Raw genomic sequence first — 21,224 nt, forward strand, 5'->3', positions numbered from 1 at the left:
AGGGGAGATGAGATTGGTCAGGAGGAAGGTCTAGCACCAGGGAGGATGGCAGATCAAGGGGAAAGTCTAAGGAGCAACAACATTTAAGTAATATGAGGAGGAAGGGGGCTGGAAATGAAGTCAGGCAAGTAAGACGAGAACCAGCTTTCAGGAGACGTGGTCAGGGGCAGCTGCTGCCAAAAAAAACCCCCAAAAAATCAAGTAGGATGAGGCCTAAGCCAAAAGCAGCAGATGGGTAATTAGGAGCCCACCAGTGACCTCTGACAAGAGGTATAAGTAGCTGGGGTGGAAGCAACATGCGGGGGAAGGTGACGGGAGGTAAGGAAGTAAAAGATGTCCTCACTACTTTCTCAAGTGTGGTGGTAGAGGGTGTGGAGGGTTTGATAAAGGGTTAAGGGAATGGTCTGGAGAATGAGAGAGACTTAAGCAGAAGGAGCCAGTAGAAGACATAGAAGCCATAAGACCTCAAGGTCTTAAGGTCAGATTTCTGCAAAACAAAAACATATCTTTTTTTTTTTTTTAATTTTTTTTTTTTCAACATTTATTTATTTTTTTTGGGACAGAGAGAGACAGAGCATGAACGGGGGAGGGGCAGAGAGAGAGGGAGACACAGAATTGGAAACAGGCTCCAGGCTCTGAGCCATCAGCCCAGAGCCTGACGCGGGGCTCGAACTCCCGGACCGCAAGATCGTGACCTGGCTGAAGTCGGACGCCTAACCGACTGCGCCACCCAGGCGCCCCAACAAAAACATATTCTTAAAATAACTGAGCATTTTTCATCTTTATAAATATTCTTGGATAATAGTATCAGGCATGAATATTCAATTAATTTTAGGTTTTCTAGATATATAACAAAAGAATGCCTTTACACAGCTTTTTTTTTTTTTTTTTGGCAAGATGATGTAGTTGTAATACACAAACCCTCACTCATATTTTCCTCAATTTGTAATGACCTAGGTTACATAGTAATCAGTACCTGGAAAATTCTAATTCTTTCTCAACATGAGCAACTACTCTGAGGATTAGGTTGAATTCTGCTCTAGCAATGAAATATATGCAACGAGTAACTAAAGCCTACCTCACCACTCTGGTTGTGGTAGTGATTATTCTTCCATGGCATACAATTGACAAGTAAACTTTGTCCCCTAGCTTAGACAGATCCAATTTGTAATCTGTAACTACCTCACCTTCTCTGGAAAATTTAAACCAACAGAAATTATATTAAGAAATTAAGAAAACCTCATGGTTGCCAGAGGTGGGGGTGGGAACTGGGTGAAATGGGTGAATGTGATCAAAAGGTACAAACTTCCAGTCATTAAAAAAAAAATAAGTCATGGGGATATAATGTACAGCATGACAACTATAGTTAATAATACTGTATCACAGATTTGAAAGTTGCTGAGAGCATATCTTAAAAGTTCTTATCAGAAGAAAAAAAATTTGTAACTATGTATGGTGATGGATGTTAATGAGACTCAGTGTGGTAATCATTTCACAATATATGATATATACAAATATCAAAAAAAAATTTAAAAGAACACCTCTCAGCTCTAAATACAAAGCTATGACTTTACTCAAAATGTGACTGCATTAAAGAGTACCAATTTTTATAACTAAGACTCTGGAAAGGCTATATTTTATTTGATAAACATAAACAAGTCAAATGAGAGTGAGGTCTGAAAATCAGACATCTCTGCTTTTTTAATTAAAACTTTAAAACACACATAGGCATAAAAAAAGAAAACAAACAGCTTTAAGAGAGTGGTTGCTTAAAAAAGGTTACAAAAAAGTAAGTCTCTCAAGAAACAAAATTTACTTTCATAAAACTGTGGACTAATTTTACCTTAATTTTATCAATATAATTATGTTCTCTGTGGTTAAACACTTCATGGGCTCCATTTTGCAAAACGATGTTTTGTCCTTCCCCGGTACCAGCTGTGCCCAGAACCTTTAAACCATAAGCTCTAGCAATCTGGCATACTGCCAGTCCAACCTGAAAAACAAAATATAAACGCATACTTTTAGATTCTTTGCATCCCTGCAAATATTTCTTAAATATATATAATAAACTGAAGGTTCCTCTAGGTCCTACCCTATCCTTAAGGAATTTCGAGTCTAAATGAAGAAATAAGAACAGCTAACTTTTATTGAGCATTTATAATGTGCCAGGTACCACAAAAAATACTTTCTATGCATTGCTTTATTTTATCCTCACAGTAAGTCTAAGTAGACATGATGTATGTAGTAGACATGAAATGTCTACATGTATGTAAGTAGACATGAAGTAGATATGACTAGTGTCCATGTTCTGTAGATGAGAAAACTGAAACTTATATAATGTAAGTGACTTGCCCAGGTCACAGAGATGGGAACAGGACCAAGTCACAGAGCTGGACCAAATCAGTCTGTAGAGCTTGAGCCTTTAACCACTATATCAAAACGTGTACTTAGCATCTGCTTTGCAAAGAAGGTACAGAGTTTAAAGCTATTCAAAACATGCTCACTGGCTTCATACTTTCACTGTACACTTAAAGTATTACACAACAAATGTTACACCATTTAAGTGGAAGAGACAGGCGTATGAGCAAATTAACTTATTCATCCATATGATGACCGTTAAATGTTTACTATGTGCTAGACATGGTACTTCGTGTAAGAAACATGTTCTAAGAAAGAGGAAAAATAATAAACACAAACAAATAAATGAATAAATTAAATTCAGAAAATAAAAACGTGCTATGAAAAAAACCCCAGCCTATTGTGTTACAAGGAGATAGAGAGAAGGGTTAGTTAGATCATCACCAAAGGCCACTCTGAAGAGATGAGACCTGAGTGAAGTGAGGCACGAGCCATGTGCAGATCTGGAAAGTCTGGTGGAGAATGTTGTGGGCAGAATGGCTGTAGCTCACCTTGTGATGTGGGAATGAGCCTGGGGCATTAAGGACAGAAAGAGGGTCCATGCGGCTTAAAGGCAGGGCACATGGGAGACAGAGCAAGATGTGGCCAGAGGGGCACACAGGGCCTTGCAGGTAAAGGCTCTGGATTATATTTAAGAGATAATTCAGAGCTATCAGACAGGTGCACCTGGGTGGCTCAGTCGGTTAAATGACCGACCAACACTTAATTTCGGTTCTGATCATGATCTAACAGTTTGTTGAGTTCAAGCCCCACATTGGGCTCCGTACTGACAGCGCTGAGCCTGCTGGGGTTCTCTCTCTCTCCCTTTCTCTCTGCCCCTCCCATGTGCTCTCTCTCTTTCTCTCTCAAAATAAATAAATAAATACATAAATAAATAAATAAATAAATAAATAAATAAATAAATAAAAAGAACATTTTATATGGGAGACAGAAAGAGGGGAGTGGCGATAGGAGTAAGATGGACCTTCCTCATGGACTGCATCCGAGAAGTGAGGCACAGAGAAAAGTCAAGGCTGTCTCCTGGGTCTCTGGCCGGGTTAACTGGGTAGATTAATAGGGCTGAGGAAGAGTACAGAGAATCAAGTTTGTAAGAGTATCAAGACTCACTCTGAGCAAGCTGAGCTGTATTTGCTCACCTAAGTGAAAATGTGTAGTAATCAGCTGAATAAGCATATGGAGCTGGAAATATAAATTTGAGATTCATCAGTTTAGAGATGGTATTTAGAGCCACAGATTGCACGAAGTAACTAGATCATTACATAAATGTGCTTAGGATAAAGGAGAAATAAACGTATATTAGGAATATGGATAAAAGTAATTATTTAAATTACAGTGCTAGGAAATCTATGTTTGGTTACATGATCTATGAATGGCACAAATAAGTGTCACGTACATTTAGAGCAGGGCTTCTCAAACTTAGCACTATTGACATTCAGGGCTGGACAGTTCTATGATGTGGGTGCGATCCTGTATGTTGAAGGATGTGTAGAGTAGCATGTACCCATTAGAGGCCAGAAGCCCTCCATCCAGTGACAACCGAAATGTCCCCAGACACTGCGCCAAATGTTCGAGGGGGAAAAGAGATGATGCCAAACCACCCATCGCTGATAACCAACGATTAAGAGGAAGGTAAAATCATGGACTAGGCATGACAGTAAAGAGTTTAAATGAAAAATGATGATAGAAACTGATTAAAATTGTAACAGAATCACAGACTCCCCAGGCCTGAAATGGACTTTAAAGATTGTATGGCATATGGGAGTGATGAGCCTGAACTCTGTTGGGTTTTGGCAGGGATTTGTTTGATTTAACCAAAACAAACAAACAAAAAAACTCACTGTCTGATGAGAGAGACATTCAATTCCATGAAATACATTATACTATGGAGTTAGCACTATTGATTTGCTACTTTAAATTAAAAAAAAAAAAACAGGCCTGTAATAAAACTGCACCTATACTAAAAACTTACTGTAAATATATCTCTTTATATTCTACTTTAAAGAAGCACCTAATCGCTGTTCTGAAGGTACTGTTTACTTTATTCTTGTCAACAATTATATCAGCAATACCCCTTTGATAGATGATATACCATTAATGTGTCAACTATTTTTCTTCTATTTACTTTGCTGACACTAAAATAGGGCACTCCCCACCAACATATCTGGATAACAATCGTGTTCATAAATTCCACACCATTTTAAATACACACCATAATCCCAAAGGAATTTGCATTAAATGAGGACAGAAAGTACAAACAGAAGCAAGACAAAACCCAGTACTATTTCCCTGTGGTAGGGCAGGGAGGATCAGAAGCGCTTCACACACCAGGCCACCAGCCTATCCCTGCCAGCCAAGGATTTAACAAACTCAGCCAGCTCAGAGAACAGTATGGATTTTGCCTTAAAAAAAAAAAAAAAAAAAAAAAAAATCATGGTGAAGCGACTGAGCTTTTTATAAGAGGGTGAAGGGAATAAAAAGATTTTCTTTAAACTCTTCTCTCCCCTTCCTACTGAAACCTCTCTCTTTTATACAGAGCACAAGGTTAGCTCTCTCAAAGCCAAAGCAATTTAAATAAATGCATGTTTGACAGATCCTTTATTTTGGGTGAAATTTAATTTAACCCAAAAATAGCCTCTTCAGTGAAGGTATGCAATGGGAAGTTTTGACAAGGTATATCTGTCATATTTTCTCAAGCCCCCAAAAGACATTCTTGGTCTTTTCAGGAAATAGTCTGATCTGTGATATCCTTCAGAATTGATCTATTTGAGGTAGACAGGAAGCTAAGTGTGGTACCTCGTGCTTCATCTCTCTAAAGTAACAGAAACACAATGGGCTGAATTCTCTGTTTGTACCACCTGGCCACCTTTAGCCATAAATTCACATTTTCAGGATGCCACTCATTATGCTGGGTACAATGTGCCATTTTTAATAGGTTACTTGTGTCGATTTACTCTGCAGAATACATAATGCTCTGAAAGGGTTAACCAGCTTCCCCAAGGTTAGCCATGGAGCCCCAGGACCTGTATTTTAAAAATGTGAAATCTCATCTCCAAAATTTCTAAAGCCTCTACATGAAGGATAGAGGTCATGTGGATTTCTTGTTAAATTCCAACCTCAGAGCTCTAACTTTTCCTCTAAGCTCCTCAGAGGCAGACTGACAGCCGGTTTCTTGAAGAAGCTTCTGACAGCCCGGTGTTGGGTTATTTCACTGAAGGGCTTATTTTAAAGTTCTCCGTCCTCTCCCCACCTCCCCACATTAGCATTTTAAGCCACGGGTTGTGGAGTTAAGGACACAGCCGTACACTGTGCCTTCCATGAATGTCATCAAAGCGCAGCGGGCGAGCAGTAGAAGGAAGATAGAAGGGCCTCAGGATTCACAGTGCAGCTTTGCAGTGCTGTCTGGGGCAATGCAGGTAAAGCTTTAACGAACCTTAGTTTCCTTATCTAAGGGAATAAGGAATTAACATTAACTTTAAAAAACTGTTTCAAATTCTAAATAAATATATTATAACATAGGCTACTTGAAGGCAAAAACAAAGCCAGTTTATCTTGGTCCACACCCAACACAGGTGGAAAACCTAATACACACATTTTTAATGGGGTGGTCTGTTGAATCTATTAACCAAGAAATGCTAAACTAATGACAAGGAATCACCTTCAGAAGATAGAACTTAAAAAAAGCTTTACTACAAAAAGGAATATTTATTGACTATAAATATTGACTATGTTTATAAATTTGGCTTTTAAAAATGACTTAAACGGAATATAATGTGAAACCCATTAACAAAATCTCATTTAAAAATAAACTTAAAAAACAAATACTTACTCCTCCACTAGCCCCATGAACCAGAACACTTTCTCCAGCTTTCACACGGGCACTGCAAAAGAAGGCATGATCATCACCTCACTTTGAAGCTAATTAACCCAGGAGTTTGTCATTCTTAAGAAAACTCTACCCTCAGTTCAGCTAACACTTCCCCAAATAGGAAGCTCATTCTACTTTACAGCCCCAAATTTTCTCCAGGTTTTAGAGGATCAAACAATGGCTCTTCAGAGCCACAAACAAAAGACAACCTTAAATTCATTTATGCATTCAACAAACGTTTACTGGGAATCTGTTATGTGCCAGGCACCGCGCTGCATGCCTGTCTCTCGAATTCATTCCCCCAGAAAGTGTCTCAAAACAGGCTTTTTATAGCCTAATTGTTATTCTGTGGCCCGGGGTAATGTCCAAGTAAACACAGAAGTCAGATTATTTAAGGAAACATTTTCCTTCTCTGTGCCTTTGAACATCAGGTTGTATAACCTCTAAGCCTTCATTTCAGAGAGCAACGCTGAATTGGCATGGTAGGAGAGTAAGAAGTACGATAAATCCTGTCACAAAGGTTTCTATGTCACCCCCAAAATGTCTAGATCCTCTGGTGAAATGACACATTCTTTTTAATTCTGGTTCATACTACTACTTTTCTATTATACCAAAAATAAGGCACAGGCAGCGAGACAGACAGGAGATGCTTTATTATTCCAGATGGACAAGTGCTAATGTCACAATCCAGCAGCTGTTCTATGATCCAGATCTGACTCTCAGGAGATCTCTTCCTTCCTAGAACAATAGGGGTGGCCACACCGTACAGACATTGTGGTCAGACATCTAGCAGTGAGAACAAAATAACCCTGGGTCTTGCTCAAGGCTCTATGCTAACAGCCGACAAATGGCAATTGTGAGCAGTAAATGAAGCTTTTCCCAATACTCTTGCTTAGAGATAAGGAGACTGAGGGCAGTGAGTTAAATGGAGAGTCTGAAATGATAAACTTAAGATAACTATCACCAAAACACTTTGATACTTTAAAAAGTAAAACACAAATAAATGTAAGAGAAAGAATAACTAACGTTATACTGTGGGATATGAAATACTTTTCCAAGTAACGTTTCTAAAAAACTCACAAACAAGCCCTCAAACACTAAAAGCACATTCTCCCTAAACCACTGGGCTTGGGGTGGGGTGGTGAAAAAGCAGGCTAACCCTCTTCTGGATGCCCACTGCTCTGATCCTTCTACCCTTGCACAGAGTCACTGTGATGGTTAATTTTATGTGTCAACTTGGCCTGAGCCATGGGGCCAGATATTCGGTCAAACATTATTCTGGATGTCTCTGTGAAGGGCCTCTTCCAATCAGCTGAAGGCTTTAATAGAACAAAGACTGGCTTCTGGAGCAAGAAAGGATTCTGCCCATAGATTGACTTTGAATTTGAACTGCAATTCTTTGCTGGGTCTCCAGCTTGCCAGTCTACCCTCTCAGACTTTAAACTCACCAAGCCTCCACAGAGCAATCTCCCTGCCTCAATCTCTAATATATATATACATATGTGTATGTATACACATACGTAAGTATGCACAAATTCTGTTTTTCTGCTCCTCTGGAGGACCCTGACGAATACAGTCATCTCCCCCTGGGGGTCACGGCAGGGGCTGGAGCTTTGGCCTGGCCTTCCATGATGCTGTCCCTTATTCCCTCCCAGTCACTGAAGACTAGTACATGGCACACAGACTTTCTCTCCCACGCAAAACCAACCCTAATCTAAAAAGTTTCAACATTCCCTGGGAAGAAAACCTTGAATCACAATCCCTGAATTTTCCTCCCCTTTGGCCACTCTCTCCCAAGGCTGAACCTGGTAACTTCCCTCAACCATTCCACTTGAGAAATAGCAGACCCTAATAACCAATGCTATGACAGCAACCTCCTCTCCTAATTCTGTAAGCCCATATTCTCTCAACAATTTTCTTTCCACTTCCCAGAGACTGGCATCTCTCAATTATTCAGTTTCTGCCCAGTTGTTGCTCCTGGCCTCGCTTCCTTTGCTGGACAGCTGGACCCTGAGGTAGGTTACCCCAACTCCTCCCTCTCTTCCTCTCCAGTGCTCTCATTTCCTTTGCACTGTTCCATTTTGCCACTAGTACTCCAGGCCTAGATGAATGCTAAAATCTAACTTCTTTGATAATCTATCCAAATGGCTTAGTACTATTAAAAAAAAAAAAAAAAACTCACATGACCATGCATTTTGGTGTCACTTCAGTTCTGATTCTCAAAAGATCACTTTGCATATTTAATTATGAAAAGTGAGGCAATCACATATGAGTTCCTTCAACACTCCACCTCCCTACCCACAAACTTTTCCATAATTATGCCATTTTCACATCTTATAGGTTTAGCAGATGAGCTGTCCTTCGGATAGCTGAAGCCAATCTCCCTACATATGTCCTAAGTCCTTTCCATCTTGCCTTCTGCAGGATCTGGTTCCATCTGCCACTCCACCCTCTCTTCCAAACCTTCCATCGCCCCCTCTCTGCTAGATCTTTTCTCAGCTATAAACATGTTCAACTCTTGCCCAACCTTTAGAAAATCCTGTTGTCCCCACACTGTCCTCGAGTATTCTTCTGCTCCCTCCTCCCTCCCTACCTCCATTCAAGGAACCAGTTTCTGCTTCCTTCTCTAGCCCACTCACTCAAGCTTCTGTCTCACCACTACTGAAAATGACCTGATTCAAGTCACCAATCACCTCCTCACTGCGAAGCCTGTTCTTTTTATTCCCCAAACACCTCGCTGCTACATTTGATGGCTAGCTTCCCTCCTTAGTAACAACATCAACTACTGTCCCTAACACTGCCAACACTGATGGGAGTACTTGCTCTGCGCCAGACTCTGTGCTGATCTTTACCAGTGTTACCTCATTTAGTTCTCACCACACCCCTAGGAGGTAGGTGCTATTACTATCCACATATTTCAAATCAGTAAACTACAGCTCAGGCAAGGAAGTAACTGGACCATGGTCATAGGGCTGGTCGTAGGACAAAACAGTATTGGCCTTGGCATACACTCCCTTTGGTCTCTTAGGACTCTGTCCCTACCTCTCACTATACTCCTACATGCTGATATTCTCAAAGGTTCTATTCTCACTCCCCTGCACTTCACTCCCTGAAGGCTTTCAGTCACTTTCATCTCATCAGCTCCCACACACAGGCTGACAGTCCCTCGGTTACATGTTTAGCCTTCAGGCTTCAGACTTTCACCTAACAGGTTGCTGATCTTCTCCATTACGATGCCTATCTTGGTTTCAACTCCAAAACTGGACTCAGCTTCCATTTGACACTTTTTCCTCCTTTTCTTTAAACATTATCCAAGCTAAAGAGCTGGAAGTATCCATAAGCTCCTCTTCTCTCTCATTGTCCACATGCAAACACTCAACCAAATAAACCTGATTTTACCCTCCAATAGTTATCCTTTCCTCTCCACCTTTTCTACTCTGGCCCGTAAGTATTATGCCTAAGAGATATTCACATAATACCCCCCTATCTCTTTCTCCATTCCTGTCACCAAATCCTGTCACCTTTCACATAGCTGACAGGTGATCTTAATAAAATACTCATATGACAGTATCTCTCCTGAATGAAACATTTCATGATCCCCAATCCCTTACAGAACCAATATGCGAGCTCTATCATCTTGCTTTTCATAATATGAAATCTATTCCATGTGATAGCTAACATTTTTTGAGAAATGACTATATTCTAGCCTAATTCTATGCCACTCTTTGCCTTGATATCTTCTATTCAACAAAACCAAACTGCTATAGCTCTCCTTAAATATCAAGATTTCCCCCCGATGCTAGGCTATTCCTATGGTCTAGAATTCCCTCCCTGCTCCGAACTATCCTTCCCCAGGATAACCCCTTCTGATTTTTTTTCAAATACATAGGGAATTTGATGAAAATACAGATTCTCAGAGGGATGCCTGGCTGGCTCAGTCAGTGGAGCATGTGACTCTTGATCTCGGGGTTGTGAGTTCAAGCCCCACACTGAGTGTAGAAATTACTTAAAAATAAAATCTTTGTGTGTGTGTGTGTGTGTGTGTGTGTGTGTGTGTGTTAAGGACAGCTAGGTAGCTCAGTCGGTTCAGCATCCGACTCTTGATTTCGGCTCAGGTCATGATCTCATGGTTCGGGAGTTCGAGGCCCACATTGGGCTCCATGCTGACAGTGCAGAGCCTGCTTGGAATTCTCTCTCTCTCCCTTGCCCTCTGCCCCTCCACTGCTCACACACACACTCTCTCTCTCTCAAAATAAATAAATAAACATTTGCAAAAATTAAAAAAAATATAGGGAGATTCTTAGATCCCCACCATGGAAGCTGACCAGTGGGTCTAGGGTACTATACTTTTAAATTGCAGCAATTAGTTTCTAGGGCTAGATAACAAAGATTTTTGAACCAGGACTTTAAAATAATCCAAGCCTTACGTCTTGGCAGGAAGCCCTATCTCATCACCACTGTTACATCCCTTGTGATCCCACAAATCCCTATGCACATCTACACCACTGTACTTCCTCCATATTATACATCAATAATATTACTCTTATGTCTATCTCTCTTACTAGACTGTCAGATGCATCTTAAAGATAAAGACAGTGTTTTGCTCTTCTTTATATCCCCAGTGATTAGAATAATCTCCCAAATTAGCATAGTTTCCACTCCATAAATACTTAATGGTAACCAAATATGAGAGACGGATACATGGACGCATGGCAGGAAGGAGGGCAATACTGGCAGTATAAGCGACAGTGTATGTTATTACCTGTGGAGCAGAGCTCGATAAGCAGTAAAATATGGGATACCGATGGCAGCTCCTTGTTTAAAGTCCAGTTTTTCTGGCAGTGGGTAAACAGTGTGATCTGCTGCAAGAGCATACTCGGCATAGCCCCCAGAGATGGTGCTGGTAGTGAAAACTCTGTCACCTTTCTGGGGAAAGCAAGAGATTAATAAATGCACCAGGGATTAAAAATTATGTCAAAATGGGTATAATCCTTCATAATGTAACCATTATAACAACAAATAAGTATTTATGTATTGCTTTCTACATCTTAGGGTCTTGTAAAAATAGCTTCAAAATGCTGAAGGTTAAAAAAATTTTTTTTTTTTTTTAGAGAGAGAGAAAAAGCACAAGCTGGGGAGAGGGGTAGAGGGAGGCAGGGAGGGAGAGAATCCCAAGCGGGCTCCGTGCTCAGCACAGAGCCCAATGTGGGGCTTCAACCCACAATCCTGGGATCTTGACCTGAGCCAAATCAAGAGTTGGATGCTCAACCTACTGAGCCACCCAGGTACCCCTGAACATTTTTAAAGGTTTTATTCGCAGAAACAAAGAAGAAAAATTAAAGGAAACAGAAAAAATAAGAGGAAAGAGAACCTCCAGAATGGTATAACATGAAGACAACTAATCTTCATTGAGATCTTACTGTGCAAGACACTGTATTAAGTGCTTAATGAGTACTGTCTAATTTGATCTTCTCAAGAGCCTGTGAGGTAAGTACTTTTCTTATCACCACTTTAGATTAATTCCACTATACAAATGAGGAAATGGGAGGGACAAAGAAGTTCAATAATTTGCTCAGATTAAGCAGTTAGTAAATGGCAGTTAATAAAACCATTTTTTCCCTCTGGTATACTAGGGAGATAATAAAACGTAAGGTTTCTTCCACACACTAAATACCTGTTTTAAATCCTTTCTACATGTTCCCCCTCATTTTTCATGCATACACCAAGCACAAGAAACTATCTGTGGATCCTGATGGTAAAATGAGCCGAAACAGGCTTCTTCCCTTGTTACAGCACCAGAAACACAGTAGACTTTCAGTAAACTCTGCTGGGTCCTTGCTATTGAACAGTGGATGTATAGTTGAGGGTCAGGTATGGCACTATGCAAGCATTCAAGCCTGTCCAACATGACCTGCATGCTAGGGAAATTAGCCTATCACTGTAAACACCTGCCCTAACTCTTCTTTCTTGAAAAAAAAAATGTAAAATATTCCTTGGAAGAAGCACAACTTTAAGGCAATAACTCTCAGTATACTTAAATTTGTACTATAAAAAAGAGATCTGAAAAAGTAACAGCACTATGCGGTGCGATAGAAACAAAAAAGCCTCACAAGGCATCCAGGAGTCAAAGACAAGCCTCACTACTTAACAGTGTCACTTGCAAATGGTCAAATATGACTGTACTAAGATCAGTACCATTTTTTTACAGCTTAAAAAGAGGTTGTACTCCTTATAATATAATTCAAATATTTTCTAGGAATTCACTATGAAAGCAGTACTTTTTGAGTTCTGTGATGGATATTAATAACAAAACACCCTCCCCCACTAAAAGCATCTTAAACTCTAGGATGACAGAAAAGAAAAGGGTAAGAGTAACTACAATGCAAGACAAAGATGATGCGCCATCAAAGCTGGGTAGCAGGAAAAGAAAGAGATTATTTCTAAGTAGAAGGAGTAAAAAACAGCTTCATTGGGAAGCTAATATTTAAGGTAAGTCTTGAAGAATAGGACAAGATTTTAAAAACTAAAGCTGAGAAGAGTCATTATGAGTGAGGGAAACAAAGTAAGTAAAGGAACAGTGGCAGGAGTAAGTGTTGAGAAATCGCTGGCATTTGTGCCCAATGAGTAAGTAGTCTAACATACAGAATGTAATAGTTTCAGGGATAAAATGAAAGGAATTAAAGCTGGAGAGTAAAATCTCGTCCACCTATGCTTATAAGTTTCAGTTTTATTCTGCCAAGCGGCAGAACCAATATGAAAAAAGATAGAGAAGAGCGAGCGTGGGGTATGCAGGGAAGAGCAGCTTTACTAAAAAATAAACTACCAGGTGAGAAGGAATAGAGATAAGAATGGAAGGATACTAGAAAGGAGCATGAAATATCTTCTCTAACAACATAAGCAGTCTCAGCAATACTCTGAAATCTGCAAGGAACTAATGTTAAGAATTAACTGTAAAACAATCGATTACATTTTAGAAAACACCCTTTATATAGCAAGAATTGACTGGAGGAGGAGGGAGGGCAGGTGTTAAATACCCATTACAGATATCCAGGTAAGGGACTAGGTAGAATAACCTGGCCTATAGGCAGTGGGAATGGAAAGAGAGAAAACAGTTCTAGTAAGGGAGAGCTGAGTGGGGGGAGTGAAGAGATATGCCTCAAAGCACAGAAGTCACCAAAACAGTCACACAAGAGAGGAGCAGATCTAACGTGACAAAAGATAAGCTCAGTTTTAGACATACTGAGTAAGAGGTTACCAAGGGTTGACTATGTGGGTCTCATACTCTCCAACACAACTTCCTGTGATGATGTAAATGTTCTATATCAGCACTGTCCAGTAGGGTAGCCACTAGAAACAGGGGGCTATTCAGCATTTGAAATGTTGCTACTGTGACTGAGGAATTGACTTTTTTATTTTAATTTTTAATAAGAATTTTAAATAGCCACATGTGGCTACCTTATTAGACAGCACAGGTCCACAGTTTCATAGACAATTCTAAGCTACAGATATCATATGTGATAATGGATACCATGGGGGTGCATGAGATCTTTGTGAAGAAGGTACAGGATACAAAAAGCAGAGGTCTAAGTAAGGGGCCAAGAGCACTGGGCAACACTAAGATTTGAGGATTATCCAGAGAAAAACAAGCTTGAAAAACAATGTCCAGGAGGAAGTGGGGAAGAGGACAGGAGAAAATGATGTCATAGAAGCTGAAGAAAAAAAAAAATTAAGAAAAAGTAAGTGGCTGAGAGTGTCAAATGTCACTGAGAAGTCAAGAGAGATAATGACATAAAAGGCCCCATTAACTCCAGCAATAGAGAGGCCATTAGTGACATTAGCAGGAATCGTTTCAGTGGAGCGATGGGGGCAGAAGCCAGACTGCCACAGGCCGAGGAGTACAAAGCTGTAGGAATCTGACGGTCTTCCTGTGCAGAGGCCACGTTAATCTTCTCTGTCTCAGTCCAATTTTGGTAAATGTGCTGCCAAAGTTGAGCAGGTCAGGGAATTATGAGAAAAGGTGCTGGGACATGAATATACTATCTGTGTTTTATATTTCTTTTGGCATATAAATAACAAAAGCCCTGATCATAACATTTTCATTGACTCAGTCACCTTGATCTGAGTCAGAGTTCTAAAAATGTATAGTTGACCTTGCATTTTTTTCATCTTTTACTCATTATTCAAAAGAATTAGCTTTCCCTTTATCCTATGAAACTGAATTTATAAAAGGAATGAAACATCATCTAGGCTTGTTTTTATCGAGAGTTAGGAAATAGTATAATTTCCTTGCTTATTTTCTTTCTTACATGTTTCTGCTACATCAAAAGGATCAGTTGAATTCTATGAGGGGAAGTGAAGATACAGAATTTACCCAGCACTTGTCCCCAAAAATGCAAACAAGGAAGACACCTAAACAAGAGGTAATCTCTTTTTTGAATAGAGGAGTCCCCCAAGTGGCAGAACTTGTGTAATGGGGACTTTTATTTATTTTTTTAAGTTTTTAATTTAAATTCCAGTATAGTTACCATACAGTGCAATATTAGTTTCAGGTGCACAGTATAGTGACTCAACACTTCTGTACGTCACCTGGTGCTCATCACAACAAGTAAACTCCTAATCTGTAATGGGCCTTTTAAAGATTTATATACAGACACATTTGAAAGCTATGTCAAAATATTTTAAGAAAAATATTTCGCCAAAATAGAAATAATTTAAAATGTAATACCTTGAAAGTAGATGCATTATCTCCAACAGCTTCTATTACCCCAGCTACATCTGAACCAGGTGTATAGGGTAAGAGTGGTTTTATCTTGTGAGTACCAGAACGAATATATGTTTCCACTGGGTTTACACCACATGCATGGACCTTGATTAGAACCTGCAACGCCAATGTATTTTAGTTAAAACAAAACACTAGGCATTCATTCAGCATTATGCTAGGACTATACAGATTATGGGAGCTATAAAAATGGAGGGGGAAACCTCGCCTTCAACAAGTTCACATTACAGTTTTGTAAACCAACATATAAATAAAAAGATAAGACAGAATGGTTTATGTGCGCAAAACATTTTGGGAAAATAGTAGTGGAAATATTTAAGAAGTCGTGTGGCACAAATCTCTATGTGCTCATCAAACCTATCTCCTCCTCCTCCTGGGTATGTGGGAAGAATATTATTTCTTGGTGCCTTTAGTTATGAGGAGCCAAATGATCGAGTTTGGGCACAAAATGATGAGAACTACTCTCAGGGCTGGCCCATAAAGACCTTCTGGGCAATCCTCACTGTGCCTTCACCCCTTCATTAGAAGGGACCTCAGAAGACAGGCATTGAGGGTGACAGAGCCACAGTGATGGAGGAAGCCTGGGTCCCTAAATCATTTTTCAAGAGTCACCCGCAAACGTTTTAGAATTCTGCAATGCAGTGAATGAGAAACAATTTTCTATTGTTGAACCATTGAGATTTTGAGGTTACATCTACCACAGAAGCTAATTTTACCTTAATTAATACCTAACGATTACTTCTGGTGCAAGAATAAGAGAAGGCCTTCCAAGGAAAGCAGTATTTGAGCTAGGCCTTAAAAGAAGAGTAGACATTCTTTCAGAATGGGAGAAAAAGGACAATTCAGGTAAAAGGAATAGTATGTGCAAAGACAGAAGGAATGAAAGGGACTCCTGGGGAGACCAGACAATCCTCTGGGGAGACCAGACAATGCTGCTTGTTATAGCACAGTCTACTGAGAAGGAGCAATAAGAAATGAAACTCTAAAGCTAGGTTATGGCCAAACTGTAAAAACTCATAAGGTTCAAGTTTCGTTAAGGAAATGAGACTTAAGAGTTACGGAAGGTGCAGTAATAAAAATACATAATTTTTAATGAGAAAGTATATCGTTAAAGTCACAGGAAATGATTAAACTCTCCATTTAAATTCCCTTAAATCATATATGGAAAAGCATGTATGCAGAAGAAAATTATTTTCCTACTGTGCACAAAAAAGAAATCATGGAAGTTTGTAATAGAATAACTTGTTCAACAATACTTATGATTTTATCCAGAAAAAATCAATTACTGCACTGCATAGATGATTCCCAACTTCAACAATTTTCTTGTAACAGGATATTTTTCCTTTTCATAGATCTACCTCACTAACTGTCATAATTACGTTCTCTTTGTCAGACCTCATATATATCATCAGTATAAACTCTGTCCTAATTCAATGTCTTTTACAAATTATTGTGAGTCTGCTTCTTTTGGACATTAAACTGATGTGCTGGAGACTCACACTCAGTGTAATTATTGCCTGTTTTTATGTCATTATATCTACCTGGTGGTCTTTTGGAGTTGGTACTGCCACATCCGACTGGAGTTTCAGCACTTCTGGTCCACCAAATTCAAAAACTCTAATTGCTCTCATCAATTTCAGTCCAGTTGCCATGGTGACCTAGATACCAAGAAAAAAAAATTATGTATTGTCATATGCATCTAAGCTACCATTATGTTTTTTTTCCCCTGGAGGGGGTAGATCAAACAATTTTTCAAACAACAATTTAAATCTTGAGCTTACACAGATCTCATTTCATGTTTAAGAACCTTTCATCTTACAAATCCTTCAGCTACAAAGCAAAATACTTCATACTACTTCCTGTAGGGATTCAGTGCCTTCAACAGGGGAATCAAACATGCAAATAAAAACATCTGGCTAGACATAGAATGATATAATATCTTAGGTTTCTTTTTGTGTAAGCTTGTGCTGCAACATCTTAGAAATTTTAGGAGCTGATGTTAAGTTTTATTAACATTAGAAAAATAGACCTTCCGTTAGATTACGAAATATTTCAAACATACAGAAAAATATGAAGAGTATTTATAATAAACACATTTACTTCCCACTCTGCTTTACCAAATCTTAATATTTTAAAAGCCCAGAACATTATAGACATAACTGAAGCCTCTGAACCCTTCCCCAAACCCATTTATAGCCCACCCTTTTAAGAGGTGATTATTACCATAAACTCGGTGCCCCCCATTCCTAAGTATGATATCATACCACTACTACACATATATTCATTAGTCAAAAATATGTGCTATTGTGTTGCATGTTCTCAAACTTTATTTAGATTGGATCACATTGTACTTAATTCTGCAACTTGCTTTTTCCTCTCAACATTAAGTTTTTGAGATTTATCCATGGTGAAACACTTGGCTTTGTGAAGTTCATGTACTCTCACAAAAGAGGAAAACATTAAAAACTAAAAATACTTCTTTGTATGTAATCTTTTATAAATTGTAAGGGTCATTTGCAGTTAACCTTTCTGTCCTACCACTGTTGTTATTTTTGTCTACCACTGTTATTATTGAAATGAAAACTCAGAGCTAAAATAAACTCTAAAAAAAGGTAAAGGACACTTGAATATAAAAATAGGTAATGGGGCACCTGGGTGGCTCAATCAGTTAAGTGTCTGACTTTGGCTCAGGTCATGATCTCACGGTTTGTGAGTTCAAGCCCTGCGTCGGGCTCTGTGCTGACAGCTCACAGCCTGGAGACTGCTTTGAATTCTGTGTCTCCCTCTCTCTCTGCCCCTCCCCTGCTCATGCTCTGTCTTTCTCTGTCTCTCAAAAATAAATAAATGTTAAAATTAAAAATAAATAAAAATAGGCAATTATGGAAATTTTCCATACCTACAGAGATGTAATGAAAGGCTTTTGACTGTATCTCCATAACTTTGCTTGTGTGTTATCACTATTTCTTGAAATTAACCACATCAAGTATTTAGTTAGATTCTGCCACCACCTAGAACATTGTTGCTAACTTTTGGAATAATTATATTCATCAACCATGAATAGCTGAAAGATCAAAAACAGTTGCAGAGGAGCACCTGGGTGGCTCAGTCCGTTGAGCGTCCGACTTAGGCTCAGGTTATGATCTCGCAGTTTGTTGAGTTCAAGCCCCGCATCAGGCTCTGTGCAGACAGCTCAGAGCCTAGAGTCTGCTTTGGATTCTGTGTCTCCCTCTCTCTGCCCCTTAACCGCTCACACTCTTTCTCGCTCTCAAAAATAAATAAACATTAAAAAAATTAAAAAAAAAAAACAGTTGCAGAAACTAGGACTTGAAAGAATTCAGACTTTTACCATATTGAAGCTCAACACAGGGCTACTTAGAGTACATGCTAATGATAAAATGTCACTGCATGTACAGGAGGTAATCAAGAGCATTCGGATAGTGTTATTAATGGAAAGTTCTTGATCTAATTAATCAAAAGTTGTATCATTTTAAAACCCTTGAAGTGATGCAATATAGTACCTAGCACAGAGGAGTAAGTAAATATTCCATTGCTAGAAGGCTGTTTAGCAATGACACATCCTGAAGGGAAGACCTCAAACACAAGGAGGTGGAAGCAGACAGACAACACAAGCCTAAGGTCACTGTAGAGCAGTGAGGCAGTCCTGAGGGTGACACCTGTGTGGAGTGAGGACTAGGAAAAGGCAGTTCACTCCGTAACTACCAGCAGTCTCACTACTATATTTCTATTTGGGTCTTCACTCAGGCTGGGTATTTGTTAGACAAGAAAGTGAAAATGCAAAGACCAGGAAACAGAAACAACAGCAACAAACGAAGGTTGCTCTGATCAGAGTTTTCCATTCTGGAAATAAGAACACAACTTTTTTTTTTTTCCTTTTTGTCTTCAGCACAGTTTTATAGTAAGAGTATGGGCTTTGGAATCTGACAGCATTCAGTATGAATTCCATCTATAATCATTTACTAGCCATATGGCCTTGGGCAAGGCAGTCAACTTTTTTGAGCTTCTTCATCTGAAAACTGGCTAACCACTCAGGGTCACTGTGCTAGGGACACAGCAAGCATCAGGCACTGAATCTGGCAAAAATGTTTACTCTTACATATAATAGATATCATTATTCCTTTCCTATCTATTTTCTCCTTTCCAATTTCTTACTGATTAAAATACTCTTGATTCTATAATTCCATAATCACTTTTGATTGTAAATATTTGTAAGACTCAGATTATAAAAACAAGACCTTGGCCTCAAAGAATTCAGTCTAGAGAATCCTTGACACATTAACATCAAACGTTGTTATTCATTCAACACGTATTTTGTGAACATTAAGTGTAAGCGAGGCACTGTGCTAACCTCAGAGAATAAAAAGGGCAAAGAGAAAATGTCCCAGCCCCCCTCCTAGCTCCTGCTCACTCTGTGCTCTCATTCCTTCCCACAGCTACATACACTATGTAAGATCTGTAGCTCCTTTTCCACTTTCTACCTAATTCCTACCTATTTCCTTCTTTCAAACACTCGCATCTACCTTTTCACCAACAGAAAATTATTATCATTATTATCCTCAAAGAACTGCAGCAGTAATAAAAGCAAAATTACCCTGAAATAGGATCTGTCAAAATTATCTAGCACATACATTTCCCCTGCTACATTTGACATCTACCAAGTTGGGAGAAAAGAACAAAGGAAGGAGGATACTCATCCTTAATAATGGATTTAGAAGACCCTGTTGCCTTGTCCAGTACTGCCATCTTATCCTATCCAGTTTGTAAGGAGACAGGGCATAACCTTGACAGCGCTGTCTTCTACTTTGCTTCTGTCCATCTTATTTCCCACTGAGCCTTTGCCACTATGATTGATTAGGCTCCAATCTGCACAAATTGCCTTTGAAAACCCCCTCAACTACCCACAGGGTCATCATCTGCTTCATAATACATAAGGTGATAAGTCAAAAGGAATAATAAAAAGAATAAAATAATACAACACACTAATAACAATTACAATTCTTAAACCCCTGTAATACTTGAGTTCTTCTACAAAGCATGCCTTTCATGTTCATTGGGATAATTATTTTCACCATAGGTTAAAAAAAAAAAAAGCAACCATTTAATTGTATGCAGAAATGGAAATAAAATCACCATCCATTTTGTGGATGAGAAAACATTCCAAGAGGTTAAGAGGTCACACAAAAGCAGAGTGAGAACCCAAGTCCTCTATCTTAAGTGTTGTAAAGTGATTTTTCTTCCCTTTACTGTATAATCATTTTCATCTCATCCTTTGAAATGTTGGCATAGAGGAGCCTTAATTTCTTAAAAATATACTTTATAATGATGATAGCTGAGACAGGCTGAGCTAGAAATATGAAATTCAACTAACCTGAAGGTAGGATTACATATTTTATGATTAAGGCATCTGCTCAGAGTTTGAAATTTTCCAAATGCCTAGAAGTTCGGGAGATCTACTGTTGATACATAGAACATGACTCAATTAGGAAAACTAATAATTTTCTTATCTGTAAAATGGGGCCAGTATCCCCTAGCAGAGGATCCCTGTGAAGATTAAACTGCAAGAGCACACAGGTGAGTGCTTCAGAGCATGCCCAGCACGCAATAAGCTCTACTATTCAGGTTAAATCATTTGCATGTCAGCAGACCTGCTACCCTGCTAGTGTATTTAAATATAAAATTTAAACCAGAGGATCCTGGTTTAATTTTTGGTTGTACTTTTTACCTATAAAAAGTTGCCAAGTATACTTCGCAAATCAGAATTTAAAATTCTTCCTCAAATCTTTTCTATGCTCTGTTTCAATTGTTTGGTTTCAATAAAAACTAAAGGGATAGGGTAAATGTTAGAAATATATGTTAACATGGAATGAGGAGATCAAGTCACAAAGTCAGAGCAAAGGCACAGTATGAGAGAAGAGCATTAAGTGAAATTAAGAATTGTTGGCAAGACATAAAAAATAAGAACTTGGCAAGAGAATCATTACTAAATGTGCTGTTGATCAAGAAAGACTTATGTAAGCCTTTTTTTTTTTTAATTAGTCTTAAGCCAGAAATACTAAAAAAAAAAAAAAAAATAGAAGTACCCTAAGAAAAGTCTCTCGAAGGCTGTAGGTTACTCCCCTGGCCTGGATCTCAGTGCCCACTTCT

At 38.9% G+C, this 21,224-nt stretch overlaps 1 protein-coding gene across 2 annotated transcripts in view; it reads right to left on the reverse strand.

Moving 5' to 3' along the window:
* Positions 1 to 21,224, reverse strand: part of CRYZ (crystallin zeta) — a 36,505-nt gene that overhangs the window by 14,322 nt on the left and 959 nt on the right. For both annotated transcript variants that reach the window (XM_043575290.1, XM_043575291.1), the window contains exons 2-6: positions 16,604 to 16,720; positions 15,009 to 15,161; positions 11,046 to 11,209; positions 6,245 to 6,296; positions 1,844 to 1,993 (exon numbers count right to left, since the gene is read on the reverse strand). In XM_043575290.1, the coding sequence (XP_043431225.1) occupies positions 1,844 to 1,993; positions 6,245 to 6,296; positions 11,046 to 11,209; positions 15,009 to 15,161; positions 16,604 to 16,714 (630 nt within the window). In that variant the 5' untranslated portion in view covers positions 16,715 to 16,720. The remainder of the gene's footprint in view (positions 1 to 1,843; positions 1,994 to 6,244; positions 6,297 to 11,045; positions 11,210 to 15,008; positions 15,162 to 16,603; positions 16,721 to 21,224) is intronic.

Source organism: Prionailurus bengalensis, chromosome C1, assembly GCF_016509475.1.
Source record: "Prionailurus bengalensis isolate Pbe53 chromosome C1, Fcat_Pben_1.1_paternal_pri, whole genome shotgun sequence".
NCBI lineage: Eukaryota > Metazoa > Chordata > Mammalia > Carnivora > Felidae > Prionailurus > Prionailurus bengalensis.